General features: G+C 42.3%; 1 protein-coding gene across 1 annotated transcript; it reads right to left on the reverse strand.

The window, feature by feature from the left end:
- Positions 1 to 4,110: 4,110 nt before the first annotated feature.
- On the reverse strand, positions 4,111 to 8,824 carry LOC113021401 (DELTA-sagatoxin-Srs1a-like). The gene is made up of 3 exons (XM_080300014.1): positions 8,731 to 8,824; positions 7,985 to 8,068; positions 4,111 to 4,978 (listed from the first exon to the last, which is right to left on the reverse strand). Exons 2-3 carry the CDS (start codon positions 8,059 to 8,061, stop codon positions 4,561 to 4,563), a joined length of 495 nt encoding a protein of 164 aa, XP_080156140.1. The 5' UTR covers positions 8,062 to 8,068; positions 8,731 to 8,824; the 3' UTR covers positions 4,111 to 4,560.
- Positions 8,825 to 23,004: the final 14,180 nt, after the last annotated feature.

Consider the following 23,004-nt stretch of genomic DNA (forward strand, 5'->3'; position numbering starts at 1 on the left):
TTTCTAACGCAAAACCATCCTTTCGTTGCTTTTTAAATGAAACCAAACAATATGTTAAAACCATACAACATTCTCAAAATCAAAAAGCTGTCAAAACCATAAACCTATGTTCCCTGTTCAATATCATGTGATTCTATAATAGACTGTGTCTATTTTGCTTTTTTATACGAACCCCCTGACATTGTGTTTGCCATTTTGTATTTGTATATCTGTATTTTGTGCTTTGTCAATAAAAAATAAAAAATAAAAAAAAATAAAAAATAAAAAAGCCACTGGGGAGCGCCATATTGGGACCTCCACACTAACTGGAAACATGTGACCTCCACAGTAGGCGGAAATACGTTCCCGCGTGGATTTTTTTTGTTGTCTCGTTCCTGCATGGATCATTAACCTTGCAAATCGATCGTAAAGGTTGGTACAGAGTCTTCCATGTATAAATTTGCTGTTAATAATTATATAATTCTAGGAATCATCTACTTTGCTTACACTGATGTTGGCACTTTGTTAGCGTTACAACAACAGTCAGACCCCCGAGGTATCTAAACTTAAGTAAGGAATGTGTGCACTTTTAGCACCTCTGACTAGCATTTAGTGGTCCCTTTCAAACGTATTTGATTTTTGCTTGTTATTGAACAAATTCACTTCACTGCTTTTCAGTATCTGACATCAATGCACATTGTTCCATTTACTGCATATTGTGCTTTATTCATGTCTCTCATTCCACCTGCATCAACATTGTAAAGTTTGTCACAAAGAGATTCATACATTTATAAATACTAATATTCTCTATTCCATTCTGTTCTGCTTTTTTATTGCCCAGATTTGAGTTAGCCTTTGTTCAATTGTCTGTTATATGTCAATAGATACGTATGTCACAATTAAGTGTCTTGTAAATTATGTTTTTGTAAAGAATTTTCTCCCCAAATCTCTTACATGCTAACTGTAACGTGTTATTTCTGCTAAAACCTGAACTTAAAGGTGTATATGGTGTTTATCTGTTTCTCTCTGTTTTAGATGCACATATCACATTTGGAATTCTGCCTCCAAGCCAGAATTGCAGGAGTGCACCACGTGTTGGCTGTTTCGCTGCCCTCTGCGCCCCACTCTCAGCCCTGCTGTCAGGGCAAAGATTGAGCAGCAAATAAATGGACACATTCAAAATGCTTTGCCTCTCAAAGGTATGTTGGTATTAAATATACCTCATAGTTAAAGTTTGTACTTTTCAGCACCTCTGCAGTGTCTTTGTTGACTTAAATGTTGCTTTTCACATTGTACAGAGTACAACGAAATTGGAGTGCCACTCCCTTGGTGCAAGTTTCAATAATAAATATAAATGTAAAATATAAAAAGTACAAAAAAAACAATCGTAAGTACTCAAACAATAGTATGTACAATATATACAGGATAGCAGCATTAATATAATGACAGTATGAATAGCAGCATAATATAATGACAGTGACGGTATGGAATAGGTTCAATTGTTTTTGTGCTTATTTACTACGGTGATAGCTCTGGGAAAGAAGCTATCCCTGAATCTGTTTGTCCTGGTTTTATGTGACCTGTACCGTCGGCCTGACGGTAATAGTTCAAACAGTTGGTTGCTGGGGTGAGAGTGGTCCTTGATGATATTGCCAGCTCTGCTGAGGTACCGAGAGTTTGCAGTGACTTCCAGGCTGGGCAGAGAGCAGCCAGTGATCTTCTGGGCTGTGTTGATGACCCTCTGCAGTACTTTCCTGTCTGCAGCTGAGCACCCTGCATACCATGTTGTTATGCCGTACGTTAGGATGCTCTCTATGGTGGCTCTGTAAAATGTCACCAGCAGCCTCTCCTCCAGGTTGTTCCTCCTGAGCACTCTCAGAAAGTGGAGACGCTGCTGGGCCTTTTTAACCACCGCCGTAGTATTTGCAGTCCAGGAGAGGTCATCAGATATCTGCACGCCCAGAAACCTCATGGAGTGTACCCTCTCCACACAGCTCCCGTGAATGTAAAGTGGGGCCGGGTCTGCTCTGCCCTTCCTGAAGTCCAAGATAAGTTCTTTAGTTTTCGTGGTGTTCAGTTGGAGGTTGTTAACTGAACACCACTCAGTCAGTCTGTTGACCTCATCTCTGTAGTCCGACTCCTCCCCCCTTGAGATGAGTCCAACCACTGTGGTGTCATCCGCGAACTTTATGATGGTGTTTGAGAGATGGGTAGGGGAGCAGTCGGATGTGTAGAGCGTAAACAGGAGGGGACTCAAAACACATCCTTGTGGAGACCCGGTGCTGAGTGTGATGGTGCTGGACCGGTGGGGGCCTAGTCTGACAGACTGTGGTCTATTTGTCAGGAAGTCCTTGATCCAGAGGCAGATGGGGGTGGAGAGTCCCAGGTGAGACAGTTTCTGGACCAGGTCAATAGATGTTTGCCTGGCCTGTCATCTGCAGTGTTTTTGTGTAGAGGGACTTCTTCCTCTTTGTTTTTCAGTTTGCAGAGGACATGGAGCTCTTTTTAAAAGCATGTGCTGACGAGCAGGGACTACGGGTCAATGTGATGTTTGACACTTAACGGACAGATGAAGGCACTGGCTGTTTGTTTGTGTTTTTTATGTGTTGTTGGTTGTTTTCCAGTGTACAGAATTCCAATTAAGCTTATTATAAAATGTTGTTCACTTGTTTTATGTCCATACTTATAGTAAAAAATGTAAGTGTAAATGTAACAGCATTGTTTATACTTGTAACTTCAAAGTAAAAAGCTTACAGTTGCTATTAACAGTAATGTATTATCCTGTAATCAATAATATTTTTAGACATTTTACGAATTAACCCTTTGATCTCTATCCTGGCCATTTTTGGCCACTTCACTTCTTTTTTTTGTGACTACTACACTGCAGTGGATCAAAAGAATGACACAGGTTTAATCTTAAGGATCTAATAGTTGCGTGTGTTTGTGCGTGACATTGTAATGCAAACATGTATTTGCAAGATAGACTGGAATAAATTATGACGCATCAAATATTACACAGGCTGCAGTGAATTTTTGTTGATACAGACTATTGAGCTTTGAGTTTCCCAGTCAAACTTAGCTTTGACCGCATGCTAAAAACACTTTTACTCTTGTGCATTTCATAACAAGACACCATAGCCAAAATATATATTAATAAAAGATTCAAAGCTGCAGCACATACAGCAACAAACACCGTTAGTAAATGTGTCCTGGAGTTTATGCAGGTACAGAAAGTGCTGCTGCTGTAAGTAAGCGTAACAGCTTCCAGATCACTTATTTTTCTGGAAAGATGGTAAGAAGGGAATTACTGCTCATTTCTACAATCTCCCAGATCTTGGAATACAAGCCTTTGTCTCATGAAAACCACTTCACAGTACTAAGAGTCCACTAAAACCTACAAATGAAGAGTCATCCTGGAAGAAATAGGGCGCACACTAGTGAACCTCAACAATTGCAAGACAGCCTTGTCCCCGATGCTTATATGAAAATAAATAAATAGGAAGATTTATGAAACCATTAGGACTTTATCACCTTTTTATCTGAAACGGTACTGGTACTATATATAACCTAACTGGCATTTAAAGAGTAAAAAAAGAATGTAGATACAATTTTGGTTTTAATGAAAAGGACTGGAGCTAATTTAAAGAGTCAAGTCGGTAAAAGTAGATAAATGTTTTAATAAATACACATTTTACAGCATTTTGTGAACATACACAAAAGTGGCCATTTTTGGCAACGAACAAGCTGAGAGAGTTTTATAGTTTTTGCTCTCCTTGAACAAAAATAATAGTGCATGATAATCAATGTGGATGTTAATCAATTAGATGTCCCAGACTCTACTATTAATAATACAGCAGTCCCTCGTTTATCGCGGGAGTTACATTCGCTACGCGACGTAGCCAATTTTATTTTTTACAATTATTATAGATGTTTTAAGACAGTGGGTCAGCAACCCCTTTAGAAAAACTCTCACAGGGCTTAAAACCTTGGACTCTGCACTAGTTGCTCTGAAAACTGAAGAAGCTTCTCGGACCAAACGTCTTCAAGAAACTTAAAGAAGTCCCGACGCTTTTCTTCCCAAGCTCCTTAGACTGCTTTGTGATTGGTTATCGTAAGAAAACAGCTCAGACATTTAGGACTCACTCAGCCTTTATTATCTCATCCACATGTTCACAGCTGCACAGCTCTGTGGTTTCATCTCACTGGACCACAGTAATGCAGTCGCCATGACGATTTCTGAGTGACATCATCACAAGTAAAAGTTAAGTTTGTGTCAAACATAAAGAGAAGGAAAAAAAGTTTAACATCGGGTTCAGACAACATCACAGACACACTGCTGACCAATCACAGCTCACCATTTTTTGGATGTCATCAGGAAGGAGGGGCAGGGAAAGAAATCCAAATTTCAAATAAATGTTGAGATTTAATCTGTGTTTGTGGATATAAAATGAGGAGAGAATCGAACTGACTGATGACTGATTAATTGATTGATCAATCAGCTGCAGGTCTCCTGCAGTGTGAACCCAGTGTTACTGGGTTAAGTGGGATTAATGGTGCACACTGCAGGTGCGGCTGTGGGCCTCAGTTATTGCAGATGGCGACCTTGAGGATGGGCTGGTAGGTGTCGGACATGGTGGCCCTGACAGTGATGTAGGCCCCCCTGTAGGACAGACTCGGCCCCTTGGCTTTGCCCCTGACAAACTTTTGCTCCGACTTGTTGTACATCTCGTCGTAAAGGTGCTGGTCGCAGGCTTTGTCCATGTCGAAGACTCCCACCGCGTACCAGTTGGAGTAGAAGTTGAAGTCGTACGGCACCGAGAACATCACTGCGACCCTGCCGTTGAACTGCAGGGTGGACACGTGCTGGAGGTCGTAGGTGAAGACGGTCACAGAGCCACACGCCGTGTGAGGCTTCTTGATGAAGAGGGCGTTGCCGTTCTCGTAGGGGCTGAGCGTGGGAGGCAGGGGCGAGCTGCAGGAGCCGCTCACAATGTGCATGCTGGAGAAACAGGAAGACATCACTGCCGTTACACACACCTCACACCTGCAACACACCTGAACAACCGGCAGAGACCTGCACCCACAAGCACCGTCACGCTCAGAGACCATCCATCAGTGGCCAACTTAACCTTATCAGGGTTGCGGAGGGGCGGGAGCCTATCTGAGCTATCATAGGGCAAGAGGTGGGGCACACCTGGACAGGTCGCCAGTCTGCCACAGTCACAGTTTCTGGATGATCCCCACAGAAAGTACAATTAGTATTTATGTCCCTTTTAAATTTTACCATGTAGTGACTGGCTGGATAACATTTATGTAGAATTTTAAAAGAGACTTCTTTCACCTTATTTACAATCAAATATTTATGGGGGACCATCCAGACTGTCTTCCACTTGATAGCTGGAACATATCGGTTCCAATAAGATATTATATATGGGAGAGAGACGATATCTTCTTGGCATAAACTACGTATTCTCTTATTGCTGTGACCAAGTTCCTGTGAAAAGAAGATTTTTCCTATTGGTGACTCAGCTGGATCAGGGAGAGTGACTGAGGTAGATATTGAGCTGTCAGTGTTTTTACTGTATATAACATTGAAGTCCCTGAGGGTATGGCACCAAGCACCATTGAGAATTCCTGAACACTGATTGGAAAATTATATAGTGCAATAAAGTCGTTGTAAGTAAGTAGTTGTCCCTCTTTACTAACCAGCTGAGCCACCAATAGGATCCCATTTTCCTTCGCGGTCTACGTGGGCCGGGTCCTTCAAAGACCGAGAAGGCCGGAAGTGCGAGGCTGTGAAATGTGACGGTCGAGCCTTCAGATTAGCGTCACCGCTGTCTCGGTGGAGTTTAATAAACTCGGCCGTCTGCTCCTTGCTATCTAAAATATAACAGGACACTGGAGGAAACTCTCGACCGTCTCACACTTCTGTTTAATCAGTTTTCTGTTTAACGTTTATTCAGCTGTGTGGAAACCCCGGAGGAACCCACCCGATGGATTATTAAAGTTTATTTAATCTAATAATCTAATAACTTTGATTTCAGCCAAACCGATTTACTCTGGAACAAATAAAACACAGAAAAAAGGCAAACAATTACATTTTTAAGTTATCCGAGTGACTTATATCATGTTTAACCTGAGTAGCGAGAAAGCGGGGGTCTGAAAACGATGAAGCCGGGAGTCCGCTGCTCTCGCCGGCTGGAGTGACCATTGAACCCCCCGGCTTGCTATCGAGCGGGTGGGTAACAGACGTCTCCGAAAACGTCGGCACACTTTTGCAAATATGCGATGTCTTGATAAACCGAGCAGATATTTGTAATTTACACAGCTGCTTTCTCGCCTTAAAATATGTTAAAAGTTTATTTTGTGACCCAGAAAGATTAATAAGAGTAATTTTAAAACTTAGCAGCGGCCGCCATTGTTGGCAGCTGAAATTTGGCTGGCCCTGCGCTATGAATTCTGGGATATGGTGGGCCACGAAGGACACACCCGACCCATCCTTCAAATTCGGGGAAATGAAGGACGCATTTGTCGGCCGCATTTGAAGGAGTCGACGAACTGGGACAGCCTTCGTCGCCTGGCTGTGACGTAATTGGCCTTCAAATGCGGCCTCCGGAGGATGCAGCCGACGTTTTGGGACACAGCTAATTTAAAAACAAATTGGGGGAAGACAAGCAAGTGCTGGGCTTTGTTCTCATGTATCTATTGTGACATATTTATTCTCACTTATTTAAGTAGCAATGCAAATTTTGAAGAACGTGGAAAAAGTTACTTTTGGTCAAATGTCGGCAAAGTGACGTGACATTAGCAATGTCAGTACTTAATGCGGCTCAGGTTCCACTTACTTTTAAGGCCTTTACTTTAGAAGACTGACTTTAACCCTGCAGACAGATCACGATTTTATGGATAATACATCCACAAACAGAACCAGCAAACAGGACAGGAGGACCATGCCACTGTGTGCCACTTTTACAGTCAAACATCTGGATGGAGTAACGTTCGTTCAGTTATTTTGCCGCTGAAGCTGGTTGTGTTGGTGGTGTCGAGTCAAACCGACGTTTGTTTTAAGGAGAAACAAGCAGACAGTTCACTCGTTAAGTTAAAAGGATGGTGGTTCATTCTCAGGAGCCAGACATTTGGGCAGTGCACCAACTTAACCATGTTGTGGGTGAATTTAGCGCTCATCTTATATAGTACCACAGATAACTATACAAGAGCCATAAAGTAAGCTTTCAGACAAATGTAGCTGTGCCAGTACATGAAAAGAACCATATTTGTGTCTTTCATAGACAATGCATCCTTATATATGGTGTAGGAGATATTTTTCTTTGAGATGAAGAAGTTATAAAGTGATACGAAATAGAAATAATGGCACCTTGGTTGGATTGGTTTGGTCTAAAGGAAGTCTGAGGTTTGGTGAAGCAGGAAGGAACGTAGCTCAACAGAAAGATGGCAGCTTCCTGTCAGAGATCTGATCTGACTCGTGTCACATCCTGTTTGACTCTGCTCAGACACTCCCAATTTACACAGTTTGATTTATACAGCGCAAATCACAACAACAGTCGCCTCAAGGTGCTTTATATTGTACAGTAGATGCAGAGAAAAACCCAACAATCATATGACCCCCTATGAGCAGCACTTTGGTGACAGTGGGAAGGAAAAACTCCCTTTTAACAGGAAGTTTTCCTTCCTACTGTCCTTCCTTGACCCCTCATGTCCCAGCATGAGTCTGAAAGGCTCGTTCGTGGGGTCGAGGGATCTCGTCAAACTTCACAATGCTTTAAAATCCTTGCAGCACACTCACGTGTGATTGATTAACTGTAATTTAATCAATCAACAACTGTGCTTTTACTTTTTCTGCTTTTGTGAACGTTCATGAATGAAAACAACAATAATTACATATATCTGGATTTAACCTCACAGAAACATCCAAGTGATTTTTCAATAACTGTCATGCAGCTGACGCGGGGACAGCTCTCTGTGGACGTGGAGTTGCAGGACTCACCGTGGGTTGCACAGGGTGAACGTCGTGGTCTTGTTCTGGATCTCGATGCTGCACTGACGGTGAGTTGGGAGACCCATGATGAACCTGTGCAGGGGAGCAGAAAACAGAGTCAGAGGAAGTCCTTTCAGTTTACTCCCTGTCCTGGATCCTGGACTCTGGGTTGTTGGTGAGCTAGCATCATCATGCAGGGGACGGTTCCAGAGACGCAGTCCAGCCCTGTCCTCAGCTTCAGATTGGCTCAGTCAGCATCACGTGATCGGGTCACGCCTGAGCTGTTATTATGTTTCTCACTTTGTTATTTCCTGTTCGCTACCACACACACACTCCCGTCTGGGAGTCATGATAGAAAGACAGGACTGCTGAGGATGGACAGGATACCTGATCTGAAACAATATTTATGAACTCGATCAATGGATAACTTATGGAGATCAGAAGCCTCTGAACTTTAAAATGTGATGATCAGTCGATTACAATCATTACTGTTTTATACAGACAGCATTATTTACATTATATTAGGTGGACGGTAGTATCACAGCCCTCATGCTGGACTGATTCCATCCATACAGTATGAATTAATCACCAATATAGTCTGACTTATTAACAGTCTTATTAACAGAACATCAGTTTAAGAAAAGAAGAAAAAGGGAGAACAAAAAGAAATAACGATGAGATATAATTTCATTTGAAAGGAATAACTGAATAAAAAGCCATAATAAATATAGTGGAGGTTAGGTGTTTTGTCTTACCTGCTTCGTCCTGTTGAGAGAAGACTGATAGTCTTTGTTACTGTGACTCTGTGGCTTTTTATACTGAAGCATTGGGGTGGGGGGCTTGTTATTCTGTGCAGTCAGAAAGAAAGTGAAAGTAATCATCTTACCGTAAAGCTGCATGCTGTAATTGTAGAAAGAAAATCAATTTTGTACTGAGCTGCAGTCTTACACGCCTCTCTGCAGCTTCTCTCCTCCTGCTACCCCCCCAAAAACCCATCTCCATAGAGACTGTGTCAGCTCCCAAACAGACAAAAAACAAACTAAAAACCAGCAACAAACAACTTAAACATAAACAATCACAAAGAAAGAACAATACAGTATCCACATCTGAACCAAAGAGTAAAACAGTGAAATGTGGATTATTAAGTATTAGGTCTCTCTCCTCCAAGTCTCTGTTAGTACATGACTTAATAATTGATCAAAAAATTGATTTACTCTGCCTTACAGAAACCTGGTTGCAGCAGGATGATTATGTTAGTTTAAATGAATCAACACCCCCGAGTAGGGATGGGTATCGAAAACCGGTTCTTGTTGAGAACCGGTTCCCACTGTTTCAATTCCTTGGAATCGTTTGCCATTTTTGCAAACGATTCCCTTATCGATTCCAGTCGCCCCGAATGACGTCACCACGTTGCGGAGCGTCATTTACCTGGCAGGAAACACGGCGCCTAAGCGGCTCAAACGCTCAAAAGTTTGATTATACTTTATGAGAACCGATGACAACAGGGCAACTTGCAAAGTAGATATTTCATTTAAGGGAGGAAACACTACGAATATGCAAAAGCATTTGCTCACAAAACACGCGATGACACGCGTTTTTAATTCCGCTCCGGACTCGTGACTCTCAACCCAGCAGCAGCGCTAATGTTTGCACGTCCTCTCCCATTAATGCGGCAGGTAAATAATCAACTAACAGTGCATATTATGTTAGTGCGATCTGCCTTATTACAAGACCTGCCATTACTGTACATGTAGGTGACCATGATGAGACAGACAGAGTCTGGCTGGCGCTCGCTGGCAGTTCTCGCTGCAGTCTACCGGTAGCGTCTCCTTTCAGGCCAGGATAGACTAATGTCACCAAGCAGTGTCTAAGTTTGTGGTCAAAGGCTTGAACCCATTTGCCACAGCAGATGCCCCCGATTTTTGGTAAGTGAATGTGTTTAATTGTAGGCAGGGACATTACTGGATATTCTTGTGTAATTGCCACAGAACAATTTATGTTATACTTTGTTATTGCTACAGAAGAATGTTGCAGCTTTAAGGCAGGGATGACTCCTGGAGTTGCTTTCTCACTGCATATGCTTTATTTCACAATCAGATCGATTCGATAACAAAAACATACAGCAGCTCCTCTCCTACTCCTAGCCCTTCGCTGCGGTGGAAAAAAGAACGACTTCAATCCCCTTCAAGGAACATACGTACAAAATAGTTTTCCTGATACACCAATGGGGCGTTCAATGCCATCTTGTAAATATGAGTACTCTGGCAGAGTAACAGTTCAAATGAAAAATACACCAGAACAAACAAGCAAACAAAAAAAGAAGTGTGGGGTACCTTTGAACCAATGAACAAAGTATAACAATTTATACTTTTTAACATAACCCGACCCCGTCAATATGTGATATGTCTCACAAGAATATTTATTTTATTATTTTACATTTACAATTTTTTTTTCCTGGGGACCCTGTGACACCCCATTGAAGAGCCGTAGGCTGGATCTCTCAAGATCTCACTGTTGGGTTTGTAAGGCCATGTTACTCCTAAATTTCTATCTTGTTCAAAGAGAAGATATAAAACAAAGCTCTGAGCTAATCGACCTTAGTGTTCTCCTTTTTTAAAAAAAAAAAAAAGAATCGATAAGAGAATCGATAAAGAATCGAATCGTTAAACAGAATCGAAAATGGAATCGGAATCGTTAAAATCTTATCAATACCCATCCCTACCCCCGAGTCATTCTAACTACCAGAAACCTCGAAGCACAGGCCGAGGGGGAGGTGTGGCAGCAATTTTTCACACCAGCCTATTAATCAACCAAAGACCCAGACAGACTTTTAATTCATTTGAAAGCCTGATGCTCAGCCTCGTCCACCCCAGCTGTGAAACTCAGAAACCAGTCTTACTTGTTATCATCTATCGTCCACCTGGGCCTTACACAGAGTTTCTGTCTGATTTCTCAGACTTTATATCTAATTTAGTTCTGAGCTCAGATAAAATAATTATTGTGGGTGATTTTAACATCCATGTAGATGCTAAAAATGACAGCCTCAACATGGCATTTAATCTGTTATTAGACTCAATTGGCTTCTCTCAAAATGTAAAAGAACCCACCCACCACTTTAATCACACTCTAGATCTTGTTTTAACATATGGCATAGAAACTGAACATTTAACAGTGTTTCCTGAAAACCCTCTGCTGTCTGATCATTTCCTGATAACATTTACATTTACAATAATTGATTACACAGCGGTGGAGAGTAGACTTTATCAAAGTAGATGTCTTTCTGAAAGCGCTGTAACTAAGTTTAAGAATATAATCCACCCACTGTTATCATCTTCAGTGCCCTGTACCAACACAGAGCAGAGCAGCTATCTGAACGCTACCCCAACAGAGGTCGATTATCTTGTTAATAATTTCACCTCCTCACTACGTACGACTCTGGATACTGTAGCTCCTGTGAAAACTAAGGTCTCTAATCAGAAGTACCTGACTCCGTGGTATAATTCTCAAACACGTACCCTAAAGCAGATGACTCGTAATCTGGAGAGGAAATGGCGTGTCACAAATTTAGAGGATCATCATTTAGCCTGGAGAAATAGTTTGCTGCTTTATAAGAAAGCCCTCCGCAAAGCCAGAACATCTTACTATTCATCACTGATTGAAGAAAATAAGAACAACCCCAGGTTTCTCTTCAGCTCTGTAGCCAGGCTGACAAACAGTCAGAGCTCTTTTGAGCCAACCATCCCTTTAACGTTAACTAGTAATGACTTCATGAACTTCTTCACAAATAACGTTTTTATCATTAGAGAAAAAATTACCAATAATCATCCCACAGATGTAATATTATCTACAGCTACTCTTAGTACCATTGATGTTAAGTTAGACTCTTTTTCTCCAATTGATCTTTCTGAGTTAACTTCAATAATTACTTCCTCCAAACCATCAACCTGTCTTTTAGACCCCATTCCTACAAAACTGCTCAAAGAAGTCCTGCCATTAATTAATTCTTCGGTCTTAAATATGATCAACCTATCTCTAATGATTGGCTATGTACCACAGGCCTTCAAGCTGGCTGTAGTTAAACCTTTACTCAAAAAGCATCTCTAGACCCAGCAGTCTTAGCTAATTATAGGCCAATCTCCAACCTTCCTTTATATCAAACATCCTTGAAAGAGTAGATGTCAAACAGCTAACAGATCATCTGCAGAGGTTTATTTGAAGAGTTTCAGTCAGGTTTCAGAGCTCATCACAGCACAGAAACAGCTTTAGTGAAGGTTACAAATGATCTTCTTATGGCCTCTGACAGTGGACTCATCTCTGTGCTTGTCCTGCTAGACCTCAGTGCAGCGTTCGATACTGTCGACCATAATATCCTATTAGAGCGATTAGAACATGCTGTAGGTATTACAGGTACTGCGCTGCAGTGGTTTGTATCATATCTATCTAATAGACTCCAGTTTGTGCATGTAAATGGAGAGTCCTCTTCACACACTGAGGTTAATTATGGAGTTCCACAGGGTTCAGTGCTAGGACCAATTCTGTTTACACTATACATGCTTCCCTTAGGCAGCATCATTAGAAGACATAGCATACATTTACACTGCTATGCAGATGACACCCAGCTCTATCTGTCCATGAAGCCAGATAACACACACCAATGAGTTAAACTGCAGGAATGTCTTAAAGACATAAAGACCTGGATGGCCGCTAACTTTCTGCTTCTTAATTCAGATCAAACTGAGGTTATTGTACTCGGCCCTGAAAAGCTTAGAAATATGGTATCTAAGCAGATTCTTACTCTGGATGGCATTACCTTGGCCTCCAGTAACGCTGTGAGGAACCTTGGAGTCATTTTTGACCAGGACATGTCCTTCAATGCACATATTAAACAAATATGTAAGACTGCGTTCTTCCATTTGTGCAACATCTCTAAAATTAGAAATATCCTGTCTCAGAGTGACGCTGAAAAACTAGTTCATGCATTTATTACTTCCAGGCTGGACGACTGTAATTCATTATTATCAGGAAGTCCTAAAAACTCCCTGAAAAGCCTTCAGCTGATCCAAAATGCTGCAGCAAGAGTCCTGACAGGGACTAGAAAGAGAGAGCAGATTTCTCCTGTTTTGGCTTCCTGTTAAATCCAGAATTGTCATGAACCGAAGTTCCACGCACAAGTTGGACCCAGGAGCAGAACACACACACACAGCGGTACGAGAGAACAAAAATAAACTTTATTATAACTGAGGGTGTCCCGGGAGGGTAGAAGGAAAAAATGCACGGAACCAGAAAAAACCGAGGGACCGGGAGGTGAATCACGCAGGAACGCCGAGAGCGGGACTGTGGGAGGCTGAAACAGAAAAAGGAAAAAAGGATTATTGGGGTGCGGGGAAAAAGGCAGTATACGAGGGGAAGTAGAGTACGCGTCTTACGATGATAGCGGGGCCGAGGGAACCGGAGGGAGGGGTGATGGTCCGTGGGGAGAAGTTTCAGAAAGGTCGAGGCGGCTGGGGCTGATCGTGATCCAAATTCCGGACAGGCAGGTGGCTCAAACACGCCGAGCTGTGATCTGAGTATACAAGGCAGAGTTAGTGTTAGTTCACACGGATAGGTCTGCATATGGGCTTTCCCGCAGGTGTACGTTACCGCTGAAGGACGACTACGGACTGGCGTGGAGCAGCAGGCTGGGCAGGATTAAATAGTCCACCTGGTGATCGCCTGGGATGGGATGCAGGTGTGGAGTTAGCAGCCGCGCCCACGGGAGTGGGCATCCCATCAGCACCTCGGACGCCGGGCCGCGGACCATGACAAGAATTCAAAATCCTGCTCCTCACATACAAGGTCTTAAATAATCAGGCCCCATCTTATCTTAATGACCTTGTAGTACCATATCACCCTATTAGAGCACTTCGCTCTCGCTCTGCAGGCCTACTTGTTGTTCCTAGAGTATTTAAAAGTAGAATGGGAGGCAGAGCCTTCAGTTTTCAGGCCCCTCTTCTGTGGAACCAGCTTCCAGTTTGGATTCAGGAGACAGACACTATCTCTACTTTCAAGATTAGGCTTCAAACTTTCCTTTTTGCTAAAGCATATAGTTAGGGCTGGACCAGGTGACCCTGAATCCTCCCTTAGTTATGCTGCAATAGACGTAGGCTGCCGGGGGATTCCCATGATGCACTGGGTGTTTCCTTTCCAGTCACCTTTCTCACTCACTATGTATTAACAGACCTCTGTCTCTCTTCCACAGCATGTCTTTATCCTGTCTTCCTTCTCTCACCCCAACCAATCGCAGCAGATGGCCCCGCCCCTCCCTGAGCCTGGTTCTGCTGGAGGTTTCTTCCTGTTAAAAGGGAGTTTTTCCTTCCCACTGTTGCCAAAGTGCTTGCTCATAGGGGGTCATATGATTGTTGGGTTTTTTCTCTGTATCTATGAAGCGCCTTGAGGTGACTTATGTTGTGATTTGGCGCTATATAAATAAAATTGAATTGAATTGAATTGAATTACAGGCCGCACCGGATTTTAAGCCGTATGCGTTTCACTTGTAATATGAGATTTACACAGAAATATTACACGTGAGGATTTTTAACGTTTAATTTAATCCGTAAGGTAACATAAACATGGTAACATAAATGTTATGGTAACATAAACGTTATGGTAACATACAAAAATACATAAGCAAATGCTTTTTTCCCTCGAACAGCGCCTGTAACACGGCTACCTTTAAGTACGTATCAGTAACACACAAATTACTTTGCTCATGGCTCTTTTACGGAACAGCGCACAAACAACATTACAACGTCTCTTAACAACCGATAAAAATATATACCGTATATATACTACTTATCAATTTGATTGGTTTACTGTTACCAGGTAAAATGTTTTTGGCCGCATGAAAAAAAATATGCATTAGCCGCACGTCAGTATAAGCCGCAGTGTTCACAGTGTGGGGAAAAGTAGCGGCTTATGACCCGAAAACTACAGTAAGTAAAGTGTGTGTTCTTGTATGGGAAGCACCCCAAAGAGTGTGTTTGTGAGAGCAGAGGAAGCTGGAGGTTTCATTTTCATTTTCTCACTACGCCTTCAGGGCTGAATTTCTTTCACTGGCCCAGTTCCAGCTCCTGGCTTCCTCCCACAGTCCAAAGTAACACAGTTAGTGGGGTTAGTTTAACTGGAAACTCTAAATTGCTCACAGGTATGAATAGTTGTCTGTGTGTTATGGTCAGGGGCTGTATCCCAATCCAGGGTCTGCAGCCTTAAAGGCCGCATTTTAAGGCTGATTACGTCACAGCGGCGCGCCGAAGGCTGTCCCAATTCAAAGGCTGCTCGAAATGCGGCCTCAAATGCGTCCTTCATTTCCCTGAATTTTAAGGCTGTGGCGGTGTAGACTTTGTGGCCCAACATATCCCACAATGCATGGCGCGGCAGTCGGTGTGGATAATTTTGCCGCAGACAGCAGAAGCGGAGCGGCCGAAGAGTAAACTGTTAAAAGTAAGTACTGAATATGATGTCACTTATTTATGTGCAAATGTTTATTAATAATGAGGAACATTAAAACATTACTGTTGGCCACATGTCGGCAAAGTTATGTGACATTAGTGATGTTTGCACGTTCAGCGTCAACTTGCTTTCAAAGCCTTTAAAATATAATAATACAATAGTCGACCTTAATCTTACAGAGAATCTGATGATTTTATGGATAATTAAAGTCAGTCATATATCCACAAACACAACAAGCTGAAAGTCAATGATGCTGCTCGGTTTGCAGTCCTGAATATGACGGCACAAGCAGGATCCACTGCACTGTTAATGTGAGCTGTGTTACATTGCTGCCTCTGTTCGGTGGTGTCGAGCCAAACGGACTTTAACGTGTGTTTGAACGAGCTGATGGTTCACTCGTTAAGCTGAAAGAAAGATGCTTTAATCACAGCAGTCACACATGTGTCCACTGCACCATCTGGAACTCTTCTTGTTTACACTCGTAATAACACAAACACTAAATCCTGCTTCTCTGTGCTGTTGTGTAGCAGTGTGTACACCTGAGACTGTCACCTGTCTGTCTGTCCTGCACTCTCGCTCTGTTTCTTTCTCTCTGATTGTGGAATAAAAGTATGAACATGTGTTTATAAGTTACACTTGTGTTTGAATCCTGCAGCTTATCACACATTTGATTTCCATGTGTGACGACTGCAAGTGTCCAGAGTGAGGACAGACTGAGGGAGCCACTGCTGCACATCATCTGTGAGGCTTTGCACCCCTGATGATCCACCAGGACAAACTCAGCAGTGTGTGAGGAAGAGGAGGAGGAAGAGCCAGCAGCAGCCGACAGATGGAGAGAATAGACAGACTGTTCCCTGTTTGTGAAGGACTGCTAGGAAAGTTTAACATAACTGTCTGTGCTGAATCAGTCTTATTAGGTAATGTTCACATAATGTGATCATCCCAGTGTTTCCAGTGTGAGAGAAAGTACTCAGAGTACTCAGGGCCTTCAAGTTACACACTATGAAAGGCAGCAACAAGTTTAATGTTCAGAAACCTAAAGTCTGTATCAGCAGCAGGATGGAGCTAAAATAAATGTTGGTTTCAGTTCTATGAAGCTTTGAGTATTTTGGATCAGTAGCTGCTGTGTTTGTTGCATCATATTGCTGTAACTGTTTATATGCTTTATATATTCTGAGCTAAGTTGATCTATAGTGTTACATCATATTCTATAAGGTGTTTGTAGACTTCCTGCCCAGTTTGACCCATTTAGCAGACGTCAGCCTGTTTAAGGCTCTGATATCTATTCTGTGTGACTTACAGCAGTTATGACATGGTCTGATTTTCTCACCCAATAAAGGAATATTTCATATATCAGTCTACTCTTTGTTTATCAGACACAGTTACCACAGCTCCTACATTTGCTTTTTACACATATATGTAAGCATTGAGCCAAATTTAGTACCAACATATTAAACGAACAATATTTGTCTCTTATATATAACACATCTATATACACACTGTCAAAGATTCTTGAGTGTCTTTGAGTGAAGATTTAAGGTGATGGGAAATATAAATAACTGCAACTTGTATCTTTCCTGAAGCTCAGAGGCACAGAGTTCACTCACATGTGCTGCACCAGTGTACCTGCACATGTGATGTGACAATAGAAGTGATTTGATTTGAGAGTTCAAACTCACTGCTGTAATAACTGATAATGATTAATATAATAACTATAATATTGGCCACATATATTTACACTGACTTTAGTCTCATGAACAACATTAGCTGATTGTTATTTACTAGCTGATCTTAAATGACTGTTCAGTACAGATATGAAGCCCAACAATCATGTTTCACAGTCCTGTGGTCTCAGCCTCAGATACTTGTTAAATCACACAAAGCTCATGTAGAAACAAACAAATGAACAAAACATGTTCTCCTTCATTTCTGTCAACCACACGTTTCCAGCTATCATGGTTGCTAGGCAACCTGGGCAGCGCGACGGAGGCTAGACCGCCCATTTCACAAGCCTCGCACTTCCGGCCTTAGCGGTCTTTGAGTACGCGGCCCTTGAGGACCGTTGAGGCTGCAGACCCTGAATTGGGATACAGCCAGGATGTGCCCCGCCTCTCACCCTATGGTAGCCGTGATTGGCTCCAGCCACCCTGACAAGGATGGATGGATGAGGCAGTTCAGGTCACAGAGTGACAAGCAGGGTCCATCTGCACAGGTCACCAGTCTGTTGAAGTGTAACACACAGAGACAGACTCACACGCGGGTGTTTGGACTGTGGGAGGAAGTGGGAGAACCCGGAGAGAACCCACGCATGCTGGGGTCATCCTTCATTTCTGTGAATACAACCTGCTCTGTGACTGCCACACTCAGTTTCAAACTCCACAGGCAGCTGCTTTTAGAGAGCGCTTACACTCACCAGCCACTTTATTAGGTACACCTTGCTCTTATTGTGTTGGACCCTGTTTTCAGAAGAGCTTTCAGTTATTTGTGGCATCGACTCAACAAGGTGCTGGAAACACTGATCAGAGATTTTGGTCCATGCCAACACAACAGCTTTCACTTAGCCGGTATTATTAGAAAACACTGCATTGTTTCATTGCCTTGCAGATGTTCTCCTGTTATTCTGATCCATGAGGTCATGTGATGAAACTCAGTGAATTAAACCATAGGAATGTCTTAAAAACATAAAGATGACCTCTAATTTCTTGCTTCTAAATATGTTTTTTTTTCTTCTCTCTATGCTCTTTGTTTCTCTTCACCTCCACCGTTTGCATAAAATCTCTAAAATTAGAAATATCCTGTCTGAGAGTGATGCTGAAGAACTAGTTAAAGAACATGGAATGAAAACCGAATCATTTAGAAATCTCATAAACTGACACTTGATTAATAATAAAACACAGAAAACATCTGTCTGTCCAAGATGCTCTTTTATAGCTAATCATGTCACTGACCTGCTGCCAATTAACCAGATTAGTTCCAAAATGTTCCTGAAGTTCTTTTAAAGGTTTTCAGTACCAAATATTTTTCCAGCCTTTTCTTCTCACAGGACATTTTTGTTAGGACATGTTGTAGAAAAAATAAAAAATCTGGCAGTTTGTGAAAGAAAGTCAAAATGAAGAAAGAAATAACTGCAGCTGATCTGACTTCACAGAGAGGTTTTGGGTTCCTGTAAACTCTGTTTACCAGACCAATGTAAAACTGAGTGATGCATGACGGTGACTGCACTCTGTAGGTTGGAAGGATCCATTCCAGATTTTACTGAAAACACAGACTGCAGTTAAGGTCAAGGGTCACGCCGCTCGAGTTCATGTCAGCCATTGCAAGAGAACTCCAGAACCACACTAACGACCCTAAAGAGGAGGAAAACAACACGTTTTTACAATGTGATTGACCTTTGACCTCCCTCTGAGCTGGATCCAAAGATGAGGGGTGATGGAGCGCCCTCCGCCAACTGGATCGTGTCACCTGCAGAGCACGACTGTGTCACCTACAAGGGATCAGCGATTTGATCAAAAATAACTTATGTATTTGTGAATGGAAGCTGATCGAACAGCGAGGATGGTGGAGAGCTTCAGGATGGTTTTCTGTGCCGTGTCTGGTCATTTTTACACAAACACAGGAAGGACGTATGAATCACTCCCTTTCTGACAGTTTCATCCCTTTTCAAATCATGACATGATCAAAAATAACTTGTGCATTTGTGAATTTCACTGCTTCACTAACAAATAACTCATGCACATTCTTACGGTGACGCCTCACAGACCTGCACATCAGATCTCAGTAGGCCTTCAGGGCTAAGTGACTGACTGCTTCGTCTCCTCCATGACTCCACTGATGTGGCCACAGTCAGTAAAATCATTTAGTAATAAGTTAGTGAGGTGTCCCTCGAAGGTCACTGATGAGCAACCAATCAGATTAGCACAGGATTCACATGGTGGTTTCCATTCTTTGAACATGTGACAGAAACCAGCAAAACACAGATGTGGACAAATTGCATTTATTATAACCAACAAAGATTTGCTTATTTCACTAAAAATGCACTTACAGCTCGAGGAGAATCAATACATGCAACTAGTCTCATAACAGAACTGCTGTAAAAAGAGGTGTGTGTGTGTGATGTGTGGGGATTTGATCCAAATGACACTGCTGCTTATGGTTCTTTTACATAAGCATTAATTTAGAAACACTGGCTGAGTGTTTCTCATCTTTACTCAGAGGTGGATAAAAGGACTCAACCTCCAACCTTTTTAAGGCTAAAGTTATACAGAGTGCTCCAACAGAGGACAGCTGCTGATAACAGATGCAACTGGAGGATTGTACTTCCTTAAGAGGAAGTAGTATCAACATTCAGACTAACAGTGCCGCTGAGTCTCCTCCACGACTCCCTCCAAGCCCTGCATTGCATTGTGGGTGATAACAAGGATCAGAGACTCAGAGCTTCCTCTTCTGGGGGTATCTGATAATGGTCGATGTTTAAGTGGTCTGTTAGGATTTGTGGGAAACAGGAAGTCTTGCCATTGTAGCTCTCTGAGCATCGTGTGGATGCTGTGGATGTCCTCCCCAGAGGCCTGATTGTTGGATAAATGTGTCTCCCACTGACTGGCATCCTTACCTCCTGCCATGAAAGAACAGCTGCAGTTGTACCTCACTGGACACCTCTCTGTGATGATTATGATGATGTAGGATCCACAGACCATCAGCGAAGTGAAGAGGAGGTGTACATTTTTAATTCTTGTTACTATTGTGATCATTAAGATGCTTTGAAATAACAGCTAAGGCTACGTTACCTTCAGCTAACTGAAACCCAGGTGTGTAAGCACTGATAGTATATGGAAGTTTTATTACTATTAGCACTACTGCATTACTGCTGCACACAAAAAGATGGAGATTTGTGCTTTAACTCATCTAACCTCTGTGTACTGTAGCTATGTAATGTTAGCTCTGTTGTAACAATAGGTGTGAAGATGGGTGAAAGTGAAAATAATAAACTGCCTTCAGTTATTTGTGGCATGAAAGAAATGTTTATCTTTTTCTAAAATGAGCCCACGATGAGACAAGCAGGAAACCAGTCCCAAACAGCACTGCAGATGTTACCAATGGTTTTCTGACACAATCAGAAAGTAAAAGTGAAGAAAGAGAAACTAGCTCGACCTTATCTGACCCTCACAGAGAACGTACGTATTCCTATAAACCATCTGATTCACCAGACGAGGGGGAAGCAGCTGCAGTGTCTTTTTAAAAAGTCATGAATGAATAAAAGTGTCTGTGTTTGTTTTCTATCAGCAACAAAGTCAGTGAAACAGGTTCCTGTACAGATTGTTTAATGATAAACTCTGAAAAATGATTTGCAGTCAAACACAGTCGAGTATTTAAGGCTGTAATATCTGCCCAGTGAAAGACAAAGAGCCCTCAGGAGAACATGCAGGCTGCACGATTACAGCCAAAATAATAATCATCATTATTCATCGCTGTTATTCATTGATCTTATAAAAACATTAATACTGCACTGCCATGCAAACACAGCACTGCTTTAACATCGTCACAGATCTTTGCACCAGATAAAATCAGTGTTACATTCTGCTGATACATCCATCTTTTTGACTCTTTATTAATTATCCCTCTACTTGCCGTGTGGCCACAAATGGTCCTTCCCACTTGGCGAGTAACTTTGAGCTAGAAGAAATGAGTAACACAAGGATCGGGTCCCCCGACACAAACAGAGTAACATAGTGTACGCTGTTAAGTGCAGGAGGATTGGCAGGATTTATACATCGAGGAAACCAAACAACCTGTGGCTGAGAGGACGGCTCAGCACAGCAGAGCCACCTCGTCAGGCCAGGACTCTGCAGTCTGTTTACACCTACAGGCCAGTGGACACTCTTTCCATGATGAGGATGTAACATCCTGGACAGGGAGGAACGCTGGTTTGAGGGCGGAGTCAAGGAGGCCATTTACGTGAAAAGGGAAAGACCATCTCTGAATGGAGGAGGGGCCTAAGGGTCCATCTGTCACCATCTTACATGTTGTGATTGCAGCCATTCCCCAACTCTCTGTGAATGGGACTCATGGACATTGATCAGTGGTTGTTGATCAATGGTCATGAGACTTTGCATAATTATGATGAAGGAACTGCCCTCACAGCCCATTGTTCCCTCAGTGGGCTGGTTTCAGTCATTATGTAAATGTGCTGCAGTGAAACCTGCAGTCAGCTGAGACTGAAGACGTCACCTGATGATGACGAAACGTTTCTCCCACAAAACGCTGCGTCCACATGAACAGATTCAACTTTTGGAGATTTATTTTCCTGGATGATTGAGATGCATCAAGACAAGCAGTTTAACTCCAGGGAAAGTTGCCTGAGTATCGGCCCTCTGTGGTACAGGCGCTGTTGATGTTGTTGGACCTGGAACAAAACCCCAACACGTGCAGCCTTGCTCTCAGGTTCACGACATACTGAATCTTGTTTCTCGCCCGACTTGGACCTTCCTCAGAGTTTTCTTTAATCAGGTCCAATAACCCCTGCGGCTTCCTGCTGACAAAATGAATATCTACAAAATACAAAAACTGTTCCTTAAACATGAATCCAGGAAGATATCCAGACTAAGACCAAGACAGACTTTTAATTCATTTGAAAGCCTTTCCTTGTTATCATCTATCGTCCACCTGGGCCTTACACAGAGTTTCTGTCTGATTTCTCAGACTTTATATCTAATTTAGTTCTGAGCTCAGATAAAATAATTATTGTGGGTGATTTTAACATCCATGTAGATGCTAAAAATGACAGCCTCAACATGGCATTTAATCTGTTATTAGACTCAATTGGCTTCTCTCAAAATGTAAAAGAACCCACCCACCACTTTAATCACACTCTAGATCTTGTTTTAACATATGGCATAGAAACTGAACATTTAACAGTGTTTCCTGAAAACCCTCTCCTGTCTGATCATTTCCTGATAACATTTACATTTACAATAATTGATTACACAGCGGTGGAGAGTAGACTTTATCAAAGTAGATGTCTTTCTGAAAGCGCTGTAACTAAGTTTAAGAATATAATCCACCCACTGTTATCATCTCCAATGCCCTGTACCAACATAGAGCAGAGCAGCTATCTGATCACTGCCCCAACAGAGGTCGATTATCTTGTTAATAATTTCACCTCCTCGTTTTTATGGGCCAATGGGGTTTTTTTCTTTTTTTTTTATAACGGTATAAACAATGAAAGGTGGTGGGTTGGCCAGATGCTGGCAGATGTGTAAAAATAACTCAGTTGTTTGGTGGTGGCTGTGGCGGAGCTGCCACAGAGGCCAGCAGGTGGATGAAGGGAGGCGGAGGGAGGAGGAGGAGAGACCCGAGGCGGGGCCGGTGAGTGTCAGGTGAACTGAGCTTCAGGTAAGAAGTTATATCTGTGTCAGATATAAACCAGGTTTAGTTTATTTTCGTTGTGCTGACTTTTTACAGTCAGTTACAATAACTGGTACTGTTACTAGCTAGCATGACGGAGTTTCTACAGCTGGGTGGTGCTTTGATGTTACTGATAGTGA

Source organism: Astatotilapia calliptera, chromosome 4 (assembly GCF_964374335.1).
Source record: "Astatotilapia calliptera chromosome 4, fAstCal68.1, whole genome shotgun sequence".
NCBI lineage: Eukaryota > Metazoa > Chordata > Actinopteri > Cichliformes > Cichlidae > Astatotilapia > Astatotilapia calliptera.

Excerpts from the sequence above, each read along its gene's own strand:
- LOC113021401 (XM_080300014.1), bottom strand. The coding sequence starts at position 8,061 with ATGGGTCTCCCAACTCACCGTCAGTGCAGCATCGAGATCCAGAACAAG. Across the intron at positions 4,979-7,984 it reads TTCACCCTGTGCAACCCACG|CATGCACATTGTGAGCGGCT; the intron begins GTGAGTCCTGCA and ends CTGTTTCTCCAG.